The 17,809-nt window shown below is 45.7% G+C and overlaps 1 protein-coding gene across 1 annotated transcript in view; it reads right to left on the bottom strand.

Annotated features, from left to right (window-relative positions):
• Positions 1 to 201: 201 nt before the first annotated feature.
• Positions 202 to 17,809, bottom strand: part of ILDR2 (immunoglobulin-like domain containing receptor 2) — a 33,504-nt gene continuing 15,896 nt past the window's right edge. Inside the window, exons 4-10 of the mRNA XM_010005482.1 lie at positions 15,666 to 15,722; positions 11,006 to 11,152; positions 10,089 to 10,265; positions 4,926 to 5,039; positions 2,913 to 3,123; positions 1,044 to 1,734; positions 202 to 237 (exon numbers count right to left, since the gene is read on the bottom strand). Of these exons, the coding sequence (XP_010003784.1) occupies positions 202 to 237; positions 1,044 to 1,734; positions 2,913 to 3,123; positions 4,926 to 5,039; positions 10,089 to 10,265; positions 11,006 to 11,152; positions 15,666 to 15,722 (1,433 nt within the window). The remainder of the gene's footprint in view (positions 238 to 1,043; positions 1,735 to 2,912; positions 3,124 to 4,925; positions 5,040 to 10,088; positions 10,266 to 11,005; positions 11,153 to 15,665; positions 15,723 to 17,809) is intronic.

The raw sequence follows: 17,809 nt of genomic DNA, 5'->3' as shown, positions 1-17,809 counted from the left end.
AGACTCCCAGAGCCTCTGGGATTGAGTGCTGTTCATGGGAGTCTGTCTCTTACAAAAGCGTCTGCTCCCCCGATGAAACAATTGAAACAAAGAGTCCATGGCTGGTGGCTGCAAAGGTCCACAGAGGCCTTTCTTGCTTGTTGCTCTGCATCTTCTTCACTGCAGTCATCAGCTCATCCACATAACATGTCCACAACAACTTCAAACTACAAGGGACATCCTCGTTGGGAAATCGTTCTGAGAGGGAAGAGAGGAGAAACATCATCAGGAAAACACCCATGGAATCAACAAAGAAACAGATGTAGCTTTGACAAGAGGCACAACCAAATAGCAACAGCCTTGTCCACTCACACCACTTTCCTGTCTCACACATGCCACTTAAGCTCAGGCCCAGCAGCCAAGCTGCTTTAGACACGGTCTTCCACATGAAGAGACTTCAGCCAGCTCCCCTTCCAAATAACTATACACTCCTCAGTCCTCACTAGACTGTGGCAGGATGTTTTGCAGTTGCTGGTGTCCCGTGTGAGGAATGCCTTTGGCATGCATGGCCCCTACACATGCCCACAGACCCACCGGAGTCTGTTGTCTCACCCCTTTCAGAAAGACCTGAGCTCACTTACACCATGCCTCACTACTAGCCCTCTCCCAGTCCAGAACAGAACCTCTCAGCCCTTCCTTATAGGGTCAAAACAATGCCCTGTCATTTCTGTAAGCCCTGGATAAGTTCCCTTCCCTACCACAATCCTCCTAAATCCTAGATAAACTCCTACTTTGTTGGCTTACCAGGCCACAGATGCCAAAAACACCCCTCCCCTTCCCAGTTTCTGTCTCTCCCCTCCGACATGGAGTCCTCTTAGGAGCCATTTCCCTTTCTGGTCTCCTACACCCACACAGACTGCCCTCTTTCCACAGGAACTCCCCTTATCCTGGGGTTCCCCATGCTGGGACTCCAGGCTCTATCGCCCTGGAGAGCCCCCTTGCCCCTAAACTCTGTTTCTCCCCGCTCAGCCTGTTTGGAACAGGAACACCAGACATGGCCTCACTGTTTTCCTGGGGTCCTTTTTCCTCTTCTTGTCAGAGGCACTGAGGTAGGCCTGCTCCCTGGCCCTGTAGGAAGGGCCTCTGCTCAGCTCCCTCTCACTGTACGGGGGCAGGGTGTCCTCCCCATCCTCCTGCTGGGACGGCGGTGGCGGCTGCTGCGGCTGCTGCTGCGACTTCTCGGCTTTGTAGGTGGAGGGTGGTGACCAGGCATAGTATGATCCCCCTCCTCTCTGGCTGGCCTGCGAGCTCAGCTTGGAGGGGGTTTCGTTGTGGTCATCGCTCTCATCATAGCTCCGGGATTTCCTATCCAAGACGCTGCTGAGGTAGGAGTGATCGTACTTCTGGCTCCCTCCGGGCGTCCGGCTCACCAGCCTGGGCAGGTGCTTCTCCTCGTGGGCACATCTCCGGGGCGGGCTGTACGACCAGCCCTGGTCCGAGTCCGTCAGCGGCTCCCGGTTCCCTCTGCTCCGCTTGGTGTAGTACTCCTCCAGGGAGCTGTCCTGGCGGTGCAGCCCTCCGCCACGGCCGCCGTGCGACTCTGACCGCTCGAAGCGCCGCGTCTCCTGGCTGTCTGCCCGCCGGGTCCGCTGGCTGTAGGACTCTGCAAAGGCTGCCAGCTCATCCATCGAGACGGCCGGCACTCCCACCGAGAAGCTCTTACGGGACAACATCTCGGACTTGGATCTCTGCTGGCTGGAGGAGGGAAGAGGTAGTGTTAGAGGGCAGGATTCAGCGGTGCTCATCCCCTCAGCTGCCTTGGCAGACAGTGGAAGGAAACACTAGCACATTAGGAATAAATTCTAAATTAATAAATAGGAATAAGCTTTGGACGTTAGGAAGAAATTCTTCTCCACGAGGGTGGTGAAACACTGGAACAGGTTGCCCACCAAAGCTGTGGATGCCCCCTCCCTGAAAGCGTTCAAGGCCAGGTTGGATGGGTGGTCTAGTGGAAGGTGTCCCAGCCCACGAAGGGGGGTCAGAACTAGATGATCTTGAAGGTCCCTTCCAACCCAAACCATCCTATGATTCTATAAAATAGGCAATCCTGGGGAATGAATCATCTGACTTGTTTTCATCATCTTCTGTGGGAAGAGATGTAGTACATCCCAGATATCCCTGCTGTCTGTAAAGGCAGCTTACTGCAGATAGCTTGAACTCTGCATGTCTAATATTACCCAAAATTAACCCTAGGGTGCAACTCCCTCATCCTCCACTCTGCAGAGCTGGACTTGCTTCTCCTTGGCCATACAGCTTGTAGGTGTGTGTCCTGCTGGGAAGTCACAAGAACGTGGCTACAGAACTCACAGGAGGGAAATTCTGAAGCAGGTTTAAAGGGAGTGAACTGGCATGATAGACCACTACTGAGGGAAAGAAATCCCTGCCATTGCTTTCAGGACACTGGGCTGCTGGTACATGAGGGAAGGATGTGCTGCCTGTTTTCTAGACACCAGAGTGCCAGTCCTTTAGGCCTAGAGTACTGCTCCTGCTGCACCAAAGCGCCAGGGTGTCACTCACTAGTAAGTGTGCTAGCACTGAGAAATGCTGGAGAGATCAGGTACAAATCTCAAGAGAGCATGTTGAGAAGGGTGGTTTGGTTTCCTACTGATCTCATTTCTACATCCTACCTGGAATGGGGCTTGTAGGGCTACCTTTGCCCAGCTTGGGACATCTTCAGCAGACTTGTGGGAATCAGATTGCTTCTGACCTCATCTAATGTCACCTCCAGTTTTCATGCTTCTCTCTAACCTCTCTGTTCTGCTAAGCAGAACCAAAGCAGCAGGAAATGGAGAAGACCTACCAGTCCATCTGTCCTTTCTCCATCCCTTGCTGCTTTGCCAGATACAGCTGCATCCCAAGACAGCAATCCTCACCTGTGCCGGAAGCTGTCCCGCTCGTCTCGGTAATCGGAGACAGCCTGTGATCTGGACGTGCTGCCCCCACCCCTCACTCCAGCCCAGTATTCAGCATCTCCATCCAGGTCCCCCGCCGGGGGCAGAGGTTTCCTTCGCACCTGGCGGTAGGGCTGACGGAAGTTCAAGTCCTCCTCATGCAAAGAGCTGAGTTCAGAGATGGTGTTGTTATCTGCAGGAGGTTGCAGAAAATAAATGAGACCGTTATCACCTGACAGACAGCATGTGTGAGAGAGGAGGAGAGGACAGGAAGGCGTGGTGAGCCCAGCTCCAGCTTTTTCAGAAAGAAGCTAAGATGCCCTTCACTAGAAAAAAAAAAACCAAGATGGAATCCAAAGTGCTTCTCCAAACCTTCAGCTGGTCCTATCCAAGACTCCTGGGGCACAGTTTGCACACAGAGCTGCTGTTTCACCTATAGGTCTTGTGAACTGGCAGCTGGCAGACAGGTGGGATATTCTAAGTGTATGGCAAATGGTTGGTCGCATTGGATGCCTGTATTTAGGTAACTGGGTTCAGCCTTCATGCAGAAATTTCCCCTCAGCCCCACTCACACGTAAGAGCTCTCAGTCCTTTCAAAGTGGGCACTGCACTTGGTGGAACACTATCACAGAAGTTGTACCACCTCCCCCTTTCCTGGTGTGAGACAAGCTGGCTCTGTATTTGGCCTGACTTGCCCAGCAAAAACAAAAACAACCCCCTCAAAAAAAAAAAAAAAAAAAAAGATTAAGAACAAAGTATGAGACTGCCTGAATCACTGTCAGTCTCTACCCTGTCAAGCACATTGACATCTGGAGGCCTGACATACCAATCTGGAGAGGTCTTTTTATAGTAAATCTTGTGGGTGGAGAAGACAGTGTGCTCAGCAATGACTGTTTTAGAAGTACATATAATTTGTTAGTTATGCCTAATCTGTACAGAGCTTTGATGTGCTGTCATTCCCTAAAGCCCTTACCTTCATTGATTTGCAGGATCTCACACGTCTGTTTTAAAAAAGCCTCTACCAGTTCCTAATGTGCGTTAGCGCTGTGCGAGTCAAATGCTGCCCAGAGGAGCTGAGGCTGCAGCCTGCTGCTGTCCCCCACACTGAACAGCCAAAGGACACAGAGCAACATTGCAAACCTTCCTCATGCACACACTCAGTCCCACCACTGCACCTCTGCCTCTTAACATGGAGAGATGCCCACCTGAGTTTGTCTTTTGACCGCTATTAAGTGCAGCCTCAGCCTTTATTTAGGGAAATAAAGCTTGCAGGAGGCTACTGCACATAGAAACTCAATTCCGAGTTTGCATCCTGTCCCTACTCACCACCATCCTCCCCTTCACCTGCAGCTGTCTGATTGCCAAGCTGTCAGTACTGATGCACATACCACCTCTGATCTTATGTTGACTAGTGTCACTAACCTGACAATCCCCTGGTTTCTTGCTTCTTTCTTGTAGTCCTTGCTGTTTTTGCAGGGCAACAGCCACTCCAAACTACCTTGCTGCAGCCTTCAAACCACACTGTGGTCATTGCAGACCACAAAACACACTTTCAATAAAGACATCCCTCTCCTATTTTGCCATGCTGTAAATTTATAGGCACCACAATGTAAGACATTTAGAAGTTGTGAGGATGATATCCTAGCTATTACCACACCACGGGCTGTAAAAGGCATGAGTACAGACTTGGCTTTTCAAATGCTGATGATCCAAAAGTTTTAATTATCTGAGTGGATAATTTTCATCAGCATTTGAGTCTCCCACACCTTGTTTGCTCTAGTTAAGGATGATTAGGTAAGTAGCAGATCTTTAAAATCAGAACATAACAGTAGATGTCTAAAATCTAGACTTTATCTGCCCCAAGTACCATATTCTGGACATTATATCCTAGGGGCTGGCTCTAAGGCAAAGCCAGTGAACTTTTAATTATGAACTTGCAGAGGTTTTTTCAGGTTAGTGAGGGAAAAAAAAAATCAAACCATGGTTGTTCCTCACATCGTTCTCGCATCCTCCTAGCGGGGTCAAACTGAGCCAGTTCTTTCTCGACATAGTACAGCACCTTCATGGAGTCCCTTTCCTTGTCAGTCTGGATCCTGTATCCTTTGCGCACTGCTAGGGAGAAAAAAAATAATAAAAGCGTTAGAGGAAAGCACATTTAAGTCCAAGGAGACCTTCCAACAACATTGCTTCTACAGTTGAGCTCACGTCTGCAAGCAGGTAGGCTGTGTCTTCCAAAACAGAGTGAGTCAGTTCTTGTTTCAGAAGAAATCTGTCTATAACGTGGGATATGAAATTGTGAGCAGCAGCATAATTTATAAAGTTTGCAGTAGCAGCAAAAATGGTTTGGAAATGCCCAATCTGTACAACCAAATGCATCAAGTGGTGTCATTATGACAGAGTGATTCCACCTCCTACAGAGGATGGCAGAGAGAAAAGTAGCACTCATTTCCCCTTCCTCAGCACTACAGAAAGGATTTGTCATGGTATGGGAGAAGCAGCCCCAGAAGATGAGGCTTCATCTATGCAGCTGGGGCCATAAGCTCTCAGTCTGCAGTGGAAGCAGGTGGCTGAGCATTTGGGAGCTGTCATTCTGCGGGACCACTGCACCCTCCCATCCCTATGAATTCTGCTCACACAGGTTGAAGAGCATGTGGCAGGAGAAGCTCCAGAAGGAAACACAGAAATTCCTACAAAGCACATCACACTGCTTTGAGATTCACACCGAATCCAGTGATGGGGCCAATCAGGTCACTGGGTAACTGTGAAACTGCCTGTTCTGGCATTCTCTACATGCTGCATTTTACAGAGAAGGTAGGTCTCACGCATACTTTAAGTGCTTGACTTCATGTGCAGGGAAAATCTGGACAGCTTTTTTGGACTTCCCGCATTTCTGTGTGCAAAAGAGAAGGCCCTACACACCTGGAACCACAGCAGCTCTAACTCTGGCAGGAGGACTCCATGCACACTTCCCCTGCTCTATCCTATTTACAGCCTATCTCAAGGCAGTTCTACAGTCAGTAAGCAGAGAACTCCACCTATCAAGACTCTGAAGAATGTAAGGCTTTCATAGCAGATTTAAGAAAGGACTCAACCTGGGGCTGTTTCAAGATTTACAGAAACACAGCACTAAGTACAAAAGAAGACAACTCTCAAATTCAGCCCATTAGAGAACTGCTGTGAGGACAATTCACTTGGCACTACAAAACGGAACCTGCCTGCCTTGCAGAGGGTCAATATGTACCCTTGTGTGAATACTGCAGTGTTGCATGAGCACTGCTCCTGTAGCACGATTTAACTACTTGCGTGGTGGTCCTGAGCCAACCTGCTCTTTCTGTTTTATCCCACACCACAATACATCGAGCTACTAACATATAGGTTTGGTACTACGTTGCATAGTATGCATTGTGTGGGCTGAACAAGGACTTGGCAGAGGTATTCTTAGGCACCTTTTGTCCTAAACTGCTGTGCATCTGCACACTGCCAGAGAACTGCGGTCTGCCTCAGAAATGGCTGTGCCATAGGGTAACATGATTCCTGCAGCAATCTTGCAAATTTCTTCACGAGAAAACTGATTTACTGTGGATTTTAAGGTAAGTAACTACATCCTGAAATATTATCTGTGTATCTGTCCTTAAGAAAGCTATTAGATGTTAAAACTTGGTATGGGCTATCAGGGTCCTGCTTTCAACATGTCTCCAGACAGCTTAGCTGACTGCAGTTTGGAGTTTTGCTGTGCTTTATCATCACCACAAATGTGTGTTTAATGACTGCAAAGGCATACAGTGATTTGCAGAACACAAGGAACTCTGCCTTCCAAAGTGGAAGACCAGCATCTCTCTTGAAGTGAGGTTGCTGCTATGAAGAGGGGCTGGACTGACCGGCCTCAGAAGTGACGACTCCTGCTGCACTGTCCAAACAACAGCAAGGTGAGTTCTTCACCTCATCACTGTGGCTGACCTCTGTCTGCTCCTGTCCTTGCGAGGGAAGTGGCCTCTCCATATTCCATCTAGACTAGGAGCTCAGCTAAGCTGCCACCTCTTTTATACAGAGGCCAGCAAACAACCATCAGCTGGAAATTACTCTGACCTACTAGTAAGCTTTGGGAAGCCTCAATAGACAGTGTCCAGACTCTGTCTCCCCAGAGCACTACTCATGACGAGACTCTGCCAAATATCTATTTGGGCAACATCTACAGCTCCTAGAACTGATGGAGAATTAGTTGGGCTTCATGGCAGCGTCATGCTCAATTTACTACTGTAGCTACGTATCAAAAGGAAAATAAATTTCTTAGTTAATACTGTAAGCATCTAGAAATTAACTTCAGAATTAAATCTGCAAATATGACCATGAAGAGCTCACAAAAAGCATTTTCCATTACAGATAAAGCATATTTTGTCTCTACGTCTATTTATTAAATACTTCTCGCAATGATATTGCATGTTCAACTTATTAAACCTCTTTATTATTCCTTTGTGTGAGAACCAAATATGTTATTGCTTTCTCCTCACACTGTATCATCTGTAAATTTGCAGAACTCATCAGTAAGGTCTGAATATTTTTAAGCCTATCTTAATTATCAGGGAATATAGACTCAGAGACATTAACCATTTGTCCACAACCATTCACTGAAACCAAAGGGAATAGAACATCCTTCCCTGTTAGACCGTATTTTCTTCTCCCTAACAGCTCATAAATTTCTAATATTTAATTCGTATTTAACTGTGGACACTTTTTTTATTCTTCTGTGGGTGGAATCAAGTCAAGCAAAAATGTAAGCTGTCTCCCTTCCCAGAAAGGACAGCACTCCTATTTTTTTCAGACAAGCATGGTTAGGAGGGCAATAGTTTCTCATCCTTATACACTTTCCATATTAAAGGTTTGGAGTCCAACTCTCTGATCAAAAGCTTCCCTGTGCACATGGTTTAAAGAACCTATGCAACAGTCTCCAGGTAACCACTACATTTAAAATAGACAGCACACGTCTTAATTTATGTGTCAACAACACTCTTCTAAATAAGAGAGCTGAAAGTTTTGGTTTTTTTGCTGCTCAGCTTAAGGTTAGTTGGAGTTCCTAGTCCTCACTGGAGCTTTGTCGCATGGCTTTTTGTAACAATAGACAAATTTTCCAAGTATCTTCATGCCTGAATTTGCTCACAGGTATCATTTATAAGCATAGAAACTATCTAGGGCAAAGGCTGTCATTTTTAGCCTGGCAGCCAGGATGACAGAATCCTCCATTCTCTGTCCCTCAGCACTTCTGATCCCATTTTTTAAAATAAATTTGACAGAAAGAGCAAAGTGTCAAAGATACCAAGCTTCAGATCCAACCTACAGTTGGCTGTATGCAGGACAAAGAGACCATAATTAGTGCTCCTTCTGAGAAAAAGCCTTTATTATAAACTCAACCATTACCTGTTTTGATTAGCTTGCTGTCCAGCCAGGAGCAAATAAGTAGTTTGGAACAGCAACAGAAGGTTTTCTCTTCTGCAGCTTGTAATTAGGGGATATTCTGGCACTGTGGAGGAAGTACCTTAACATAAAAGGAACAGGGTGCATGGTGTCACCCTTCCTCAGCTCCACAGTTCAAGGAACACCTTGAACAACAGGTGCATGAACCAGACTATGGGTTTGTCCATATTACAGCAAAAAATATTAATTAAAAATAAAAAAAGCTTAAGAACCTCTGTTGTCTTGCTACAACAATTAAAACTCTGTAATAATGGTTTTAATTGCAATATGTACATTTCCTGTCAAGTCCTGAGTTGAGGGATTAAGTCCAGGCAGATAATTTGGATTATATAATAAATTAATCTTTCTGTGTAATGCACATGGGATGGTAAGAGCTGTTCCATTTGGTTACCAAATACAACCCGTTTTTCGTTCTGCTCTTCTGCTCTGCTACTAACGTACAGCAGAAATGAGACTGGGGCTGTGATCTGACTCTTAAAAAATCCCTGGAGTTTCCATGGCCAACACCATGCTTTACATGCAGTGACATTTTTCACAGAAGAAAAAATATTAAGCACTGAGCTGTCATTCATCACTTTCTGACAAAGGTTTTTGAATTGGATACATTCGGCTTTGGATCAGTGATTGATTCATTTCCTATTTCAAAATGCTCCATTCCAAAACCCTGTTATGATTTCATCTGGGGAAAAAAAAAAAGTGTGATTGCTGAAGGAAAAGTTTCTGTCCTCCCAGAAAGGTTAATACACTGACCAGGGCAGTGGAAGAATGTGTAGGGTTGCTCCTAAAACTATTTGATTATGCTACATGATCTTGTCTTTTTGAAGTGTCTTATCAACACATTTTCATGAGCACATTTAATAGTTGACAGTTAGGGTGATGCTTCAAAATTAGACATGTGGCTGGATCAATGGCAAATATACTCCGTCAGTATCATGACTCTACATTGGTAGAAGTAATTTCTGCTGCAGCATGTTTGAATTTAGACAGCCACTCTTGATCCTGAAATGCTAGCATGTGGCTAAATGGGTACCTTCTTCTTCCTCGATGGCAGCTTCCTTTGCAGCAGAAGTGACCCTCACCTAGATACATCTGACAATTGATGCACAACTCCTTTCTAGCTAGAAGCCCTTCATCACTCACATTTCATAAAGGCAAAGGCTGAACACAAAAAGTGACCCTTCTAACTTCTGCAAGGTAGAGGAGGGGGTCCAGTCCCAAATGCTCTTGGGCAGAAATACCGAGGGAGCATGTCCCTGTGCCCAAAATTCCACAGGAACAGGAGTAAAGCACAGTGCAGCAAAAACTGCTGCCAGAGGGCAAGCAGTGTCCTACAGAGTAGGAAGAACAGCTTACCAAGAGAGAGGAGCTGGCAAGGCATCAGCTCTAAGGGGACATGGCCATTGCCTCTGCTCCCCTGAAACGATCTTCATGCCCTCTTCAAGGCATTAATTTGGACTTCCTTTCCCTCCTGACCTAATTAGGCACCCACAAACTGAGACCATGCTGATTGCATTAGAAAAGTTGGATTATTGGTCCCTAAGGGATGAAATATCATTGTCAGAGCTGGGATTCAAATGCAGTTTTTCTGTTTCTTCTGTTCACACCACTCTACCAGTGGCAATCATTCCTTCCTTTCCCATCCTGCTCCCAGTAAGGGGACTGAATGTTGTGCCTGGCACCGCAAATTACCGTTTTGGCTTCCTCCGCTGGAGTCACTTGGGGCTAAAGGAGGGGGGTGCGATTTATCCATCAGCACAGCAGGAGATGGGACACCAGCTACAGGAACACTGGGGATGTAGTATGGACCTGGCATGGAAGCGACTGCAGGAGGGTACCCGGCTTTTGCTGCCTTGCCTGCTACATACACTGCAAAAGAAAAAGAGCAGCAGTCAGCGTCACACCAGCTCCCCACACACCCACACGGTACGTGGCCAAAGCCTGCACATCACCAATATTGGTGACAACAAAGCAAGAGACAGCTGGACAACTGAAATGACAAGGACTAATCTGAATTTCTCTGAGCCTTAAAAGGCACTGAGGGGAGTTAAAAAATGCACACAGCAGGTCAGGTGAGCACTGCAAGATGCCCAGCAACTTAAAGACATTCAGTGTGTTACAGCCAGCATTACCACTGCCATGATTGACAGTTCAGCTTTAAAAACAACTGATGACTCAAGTAGCAGGGATGAGGCTCATGAAACTTGACAGGTCTGCCCAAGTCTGACCAGGAACCTTGCTCAGTTGCAAGGATTTTGCACTGTTGTAGAGGGCAACTGCTTTGCACTGCCAGGAAGAAATCTCCCAGGATGCTCTTAGCTCTGACCCGCAAAATTCACTGGCAAGACAACAACTTTGGAAGGGGAGCACGACACTCTGGAGAAGCAGGCACAGCTGCCAAGGCAGGGAGGGCTCAGGGAATTACATTTGTAATTAACTTTGAGCGCTCAACCGTTGAGCAATACATCAGATGCTTCACTCCCTGAGAGCTAGTTCTTTAGTCAAGAAAAGTACTCAGGGCAAAAGAAGCAATATTAGCAGATTCTCCTGTTCTGCCAGGGAGCAGAAGTCATGCAGGATTTGCACCAGGCTTGGACAGGGTCACTCACACGCCCGAGGACAGCAGCAGGACTCAGGACAGCAGGGGCAGCGGACGTAACAGCAGCAGCTGTGTGGGCAGCACTGGCACCAGCAGATCCCCACCAGAAGGAAGAACAAAAACGCCCCCAGGATCACCAGGCCCACGAAAACCCACTCTGGAAAAGAAGAGGAGAAAGATACTTACAGGATTGCACATCACTGTGGAAGGGAACATCAGCAACATCATCCCAGGGGAGAGCACAGGGGCAAAACAGACAGGCAAATAATAAAAGCGAACTTCCTGACTTCCTGCTGGTCTAGGACTACATCTCCCGCTGGGTCAAAGAAGAAATGGCACATGACAGTGAGAAATGGAGCTACAGAAATATGGTCCCTTCCTGTGATGGCTCGGGCTGGCTGAGAGGTAGGTGAGCAGCACAGAGGCAGAAGCTCTGGATCCCCAGCACAGAAACCCCTCACCTCAAGGCAGACTCACACAAATGTGACAGGACATACCTCATTAGCATTTGGATCTCATCAGAGACACATTCTTCCTGGCCATGTTCATGCCCTGCTTTTGTGTTTGTTCCCTACCCACATTCTAGTTTTAATGGGACAAACTATGGTGAAAAGCATGCTATAAATAGCCCAGTAAATGAGCCAGGCCTGCCCCTTCACAACTAGGCCCACACATGCAATTATTCTTTTGAATGTGCCAAAAGAACATCCTATTCAGGAGCTGCAGCCAGCCAGGAAATGTAACAACCACGTCTTTTTTTTTTTAATTATTTTTATTTTTTCCCCTGCTGAAGACTCAGGGTATGTTTGCCAGGCCCCAAAAAGGAATGTCTGAAAAACACCCTGCAAGTGAAAGCACAGGAAAGATGGTCCACAACAACCAGGATGGGGTTTGAATGGTAAGGGGAGTGAGAAAAGTTTTCTCAAACTCAGCCACACAGCAGTTGCCTGGATTAAGGGAATGGCCAGTGAAGACATCCAGACCAAGACATTTCAAGACTTTGAATGTATAGGAGATCTGGAGTTGGTTTTATGCCAGAGATATGCACCAAACTATCTAGAAGTCAGACAGCTGGTGAGGGAAAATCTCTGGGGAAAGACTCCGGGTGTACCAAGGTGGCTATTCAACCACCTTAGCAAGATGGTAAGAAAGCAAAGGAAGAAGTGGTGGGGCTGCTTTGCAGAGAAAAAAAAAAAGCAGACCAGAAGTCCAACATTCACTACATTATTGTTTAAGATTAAAGAAATATTGATACAAGGATTACAATGTGAATACAAGAATCACACTGGAGAAACAGTGCACCAGCCACCTGTGTTGCTAAGCTGAAAAGTCAAAGAAAAATGTTCTGCTTGGAACAATCAAAACAGAGGGTTTTTCCTAGTTCTTAATAAAATGCAAAAATAAGTGACATTTTTTATTCATCCACAGCATTCTGTTTGAACAAAAGTAAAATTCTTTGCTTTGATGGAATTTTTCCTTAACTCTTCTACAAACAATTCTCTTTTTTTAATGCCATTTTTAATCTAGAACTTATGATTTCCTTTAAAAAAACCTCAGTGAAAAGATCTGGCATTTACAAATCAAAACACTTCATTTCAGAAGTGTCAAGTGAAATGTTTTATATTTTTTGAATATCTCGTTTCTCTTTTGGCTGAAACAGATGAATTTCATTTAAATTTGCAGATAATTTTAGTCTTTGTGTAGTATTTTTTCCTGTGAAGTTACTATATGCTGAGAAAAATTCAGTCAAGAAATAAGGAAATGGCTGGAGGGAAGCATTCCTGAATAGAAAACTAAGAGCTTAGAGGAGATTACTGATACAGTCACAGGTTCTAGGAACCATCTTATTTAATATTTTCATGAATGACCTTTACACAGAAAATAAACAGTGTGTTAATGTATCTTGAGGATAAGAGCTAAGGAAGCATTGTCACTAAAGATGAAGACTGGAATATGTTATAGAAAGGGCCAGTTGTCCTTGGATCTATAATAAGGAACATGAAATGCAGCAATACACTGAATTTCAAGGTATGCAGCAATACTTTCAAGAACACACTTCCAAGGACACATGGATTAAGAACAATTTATTTTCTAAATGGGACTTCATTAGTTGAAAACAATTGAAAAACAAGAGAAAATATGCAGTATACTTCTCCATCATAGGACAACTGTAACCACTTATGCAATACAGCCACAAAAAAGGCAAATGTAACCCCATGTGCAGCAGAGAGGGAATTTCCAATAGTGTTCAGGAAATACTAACGCCATCATACAAGGCCCCCGTGTAACTTCATCTGAAGTTACTGATGTTATACAGCTCTGGCCACCTTTGAACAAGTAAAAATTATTTCAGGTTGGAGCAGATGCAGGGCAGGGACTCCATAGCCTGCCCGGCAGCAGGAGAGCTGAAGCTCACTGTGTTAGTCTGCTGAAAAGAAGGGTGAGAGCAGATGTGGCTGCTGCCTGTAAATAGGCCAAGAGAATGAACACTAGGAGGAAAAGCAGGTATTATCAAGGTCTTACATAAATGGGGATAAATAGGCTATGAGTAATGTAGATAGAAGCTAGAAAACATCAAAGAAAAGTGATCCAATGGCAGAAAGGCCAAACCCAGACAACTCTTAAACTTGCTAGGCTTATGGTAAGGATGAAATTACATGGTGCTCAGGATAGCAAGCAAGATAGCAAGCCAGTCAGTCCTTTCCAGTCCTTTACTTCCTAACCTATGCTAATCTGGGAAGGGCAACAGCTCCATAGCTTTTTGTTTTGTCATGTTCTTGTCTTGTTCTCTACATTGATACAGAGAAGGAGATGAAATAATATCGCATGACAGAAGTGGCCAGCCACAGCTATGCAAGGAAGCTCAGGTTTCAGATCTCCAGAGATGTTAGCAAACAGTTCACAAACACTCCATAAGAATAAAAGCCTGGTAGAGTTTAGAAACAAACAGCAAGTCCCTTCTTAGTGTACCTGTGGTCTTTCTGAAAATGTTCTAGGAGTATAAAAAGAAGTCAGGTTAGTATGTATGTTGCACATTGCAAGGTACTCAACTCAGCACCAGGAATGGATGTTTGAAATCAATGTCCCAGTCACAGAGACCTATGAATCATGAAGGATTTTATTGCACAGGAAGTTAGACCATTTGCTTCTCTGATAAGGTTAAGAAAACAGCAAAAGAGCCTGGTGACTTCTCCTTTATGCACAAAACTGGGTGTCACCCACTTCTACCTGCAATTCCCTTATCCTTCCTCCAGTATAACTGTCATCTTCTGTTAGAGCAGCTCCATACAACTGAGATGCAAACGACTACCAAGCTGAAATCCTGCATCCTTGCTGTCTGGAAACTACAGTTCTGTGCTTGCAGGAGCATCTGCTTTTGTTTACTCAGGTAACAGGCAACACCATCAGCTGAAATGTGGTTTGCCACTGCCTTTTACACTGTCTTGTTGTTTATATATGATAGAGCCCTGGAACAGGCTGTCCAGAGAGGTCGTGGAGTCTCCCTCGCTGAAGACATTCAAAACCCTCCTGGACACGTTTCTGTGTGACGTGCTCTGGGTGACCCTGCTCTGGCAGGGGGGTTGGACTCAGTGATCTTTCGAGGTCCCTTCCAACCCCTAGGATTCTGTGATTCTGTGATACTCATGCAATGCGAGTACCAGAAAGCTACGTGGCCAACAGAAGAATTTAATACTCTTTCAATCAAAATGTGAATAGCGAGGAAAAAGTGTTAGGCAACAGAGAATCAACTTCTGTTTGTGTTGAAAAGACCAACCCCTCTCCTACCATGCTGAACTTCCAAGGAGCTTTGGGTTACACTAGAGGTGGGGGAGTGTCTGCCTTTTCTCCATTTGTGTCTCTGGGGCAGACTTGAAAATAGCTTCACACATTTATGTGGAGTTGCATTTTTGCACAAACATGTGAAAGAAACACTCCTAGAGCACTGTCAGGGGATGATCAGATGACTCAAGGGCTAAATGTTCTCACAGCTTTTCCTTTTCAAGGACAATCTGTTGCACAGTCTCTGTTTGCTCTGCAAGGAGTGCCAGAACTGGAGCTCCCATTATTTTGGCTAGCAAGGGACTTGTCATGGACAGCAAGCTTTATTATCTGGTCCAACCACCTGGTGTTACCTCAGTAATGCCCTGGCCATGCAGCACAAGAGGGGCTGTGCCACTGATTGGTTGCTCTATTTCTAGTGCCTCCTGAGCTACCATCTGTGGTGATGGCTGTAAGAGTACCCGCAGGGTAAGGTCTGGAGAGTGGAAATTACTGCTGCTCATGAGCAGCTGACGCGCAAAGCCGTACGGGCAGAGGAGGCTGCTGAGGTCGCACAGGTATTACTTTTGTGCTAGCAGGGGGAGAGCACAGACCTTGATATAAAACCTACCCTGAACTGCCATGGCATTTCTGCTCTCACACTGATCCTGGCATGGCATCAACCATCTCCATATGTTGGCTCCCAGCATGGCCATTCCTCCCCCAGTTCCCAGCATCAGCTCTCTCAGGTCTCAACCCAACACACTTTCCCAGCAAGCAAAAGGCTTTCCCTTTTTATCCCCAGATAAAACACACAAAAGAGTGAAATGTATACCACATAAAGATGCTGTGGAAAGATGACACAAAAATGACAGAGGACTGGGTTATTGGAGGGTGAAATGACTGAATACCTGGCATAATCTCCACAGCAAAACTGGGCAAGAGATCAGCAAGCAGCCCTGTCCTGCCTAGAAAAGACAGAAGGAGGAGAACAAGGAGAGAGGTTACTGCAAGAAAAACACACTTCCCAGCCCATGCCTTAGCCTCCAGTCCCCTTCCTCATCAGCCTGCTTGCACTCTCTTAAGTGAATTCCTATCAAACATAGATGTCATCCTGCTCGAAGCCTGATGTCTGCCTCTGCACTTCTGCCACTTGTGTCCTTGCACTTTATCTCTATCAGCAGAGCTGTGGGGAAACAATCAGCAACAGAGCTTCTCCAATCTAGGCACAAAATGACAAGAGGGAGACACCCTTAGCATGGTCACATGGTAACAATTTCTGGAGGTCATGCTCTATACATGCAAAAAGCTCCTGGAAATGCACAACGAGCCTTAAAGAGAAGGATTTAGATTACTTTAAAATGTTCTCATGTCATTTGGATGCATGTGTAACATCTTTAACCCAAGGCTCTTCACAAGTCAGCCACACGCACCCAGCCCTGGTGGGTGGTGGTCTCTGTGTTGGGCTTTGCAAGTGCAGAGACAGCTCCAGGAAAGGAGTTTTGAAGTGAGTACGTACTAACTTATTTTGAGATGCACAAGCATCTTGGTGAGATTCTGTGATATCAGGCCAACTCTTAAGCAAACCAGGGAAAGATTAATGTAGAAATTTGTGAAATCACTTTGCAAAAGGAAAAGGGATTAAAAAAAAAGAAAGTCAATTTCTAGTTTGTAACTGAATACAAATCTAAGCCCAAAGGCAGCCTGGTGCCTCTTTGTTTTGGCACTGAATGTCTGGGGTATTTCTAACACACAGCAAACATCCTGAATGGTGTTCAGCTATAATTTACACACACCTGTGCATCAGTAGAACAGCCCTATGTGCAGCCATGCTGTGCACTCTTTTAAATAGCACCAGGATTATGCTAGTTTTTTTAAAGACATGCATAAGGTAGGAGAACTGCTCTCTGAAGGGAGACATACATGGTGGATATAATATAACAGAGTAGCTAAGTGCAGAAGAAGTAGAAAGCTATCTTTAACCTCCCCACATGTCCTTCAGGTCCTGCACTAAGCAGCACTCAGACACAATGATGAAATGCATCCCAAGTTCCTTGGCCTCTAGTTTGTCCTTGAAGCATGTTATAATAAAAATCCCACTCTCCATTTTTTCTCAGTGTTTCAGCAGAGGTTTCATAGAGATCAAAAACCCACAAAGATGCAGGCTGGAGCTGTAATAAGCACACTTGGAAATAAGGAATTGCTTTGCAACCTGTTGCAACTCATTAAAGATACTTAGTACTCACAGTGACCATCACGATGAGGTGCTCCTGAAGCCTTAGCTAAAGATACAATGCTGAACCTTCAGATAATGTACTACTTTTAAGGTGGACTCTTGCCATCAGTCTACTGCAACATTTTCATCTATGTATACAAAGAGTTTAATAACATTCTTGCAGTCCATTTTCTGGAATGATCAAGTGTCCAAACTGTTTGTTGCTGGCTTGTTCTGGCAAAGTATGCATGTCTGCTTTCTGCTCACCAGATACAGGCACATACACAGCAGATGTGTGGCTTAAGTGTTGGGTGCCACGAGCAGGCTCCAAACACAGGCAACAAATACACAGACGTGGATATGCAACTTGCCTCCCATGTGTTATTTATCACCTGTGCACAAGCTCATGTGCAGCCCCGGTCTGACAGCAACAGACTAATAGGTAGGGGTACATAGGTACCTTATTATGGGGATTTGTGGTACCAGACGTAAGGGAGTAACACCTATGATGTGCAGCAGCTCCATCTCACAAGCCCAAATAGGTGCCTGCCTTACCCTGAACCTACCCAAAGAGCCCTGACTTCTGCTAGTGCTGGGTCTGACGGTGCCTTCTGACCCCCAGCAGAACAGCGCGTTCAAGGGGTAAGAAGCATCTCTCAGAAATAAGCGCTTGAGAACTCGTTACAAAGAGAGCCGAAGTATCTCCTCTGCGCTACCTTCAAGCACTCTCGCGTTTCCCTGCCCGTGCAGCCTCGCTCAGCCCTGCCGAGCGATGCACGAAGCCCCACCGACCCTCAGCCCGAGCCTCCTGCCTCCACCCGCCCCCCGGACAGCCAGACC

This window comes from Chaetura pelagica, unplaced genomic scaffold (genome assembly GCF_000747805.2).
Source record: "Chaetura pelagica isolate M959 unplaced genomic scaffold, ChaPel_1.0 scaffold39, whole genome shotgun sequence".
Taxonomy (NCBI): domain Eukaryota; kingdom Metazoa; phylum Chordata; class Aves; order Apodiformes; family Apodidae; genus Chaetura; species Chaetura pelagica.
Note: the sequence above shows the minus strand (reverse complement) of the source record. Positions and strands in the feature narration are given on the sequence as shown.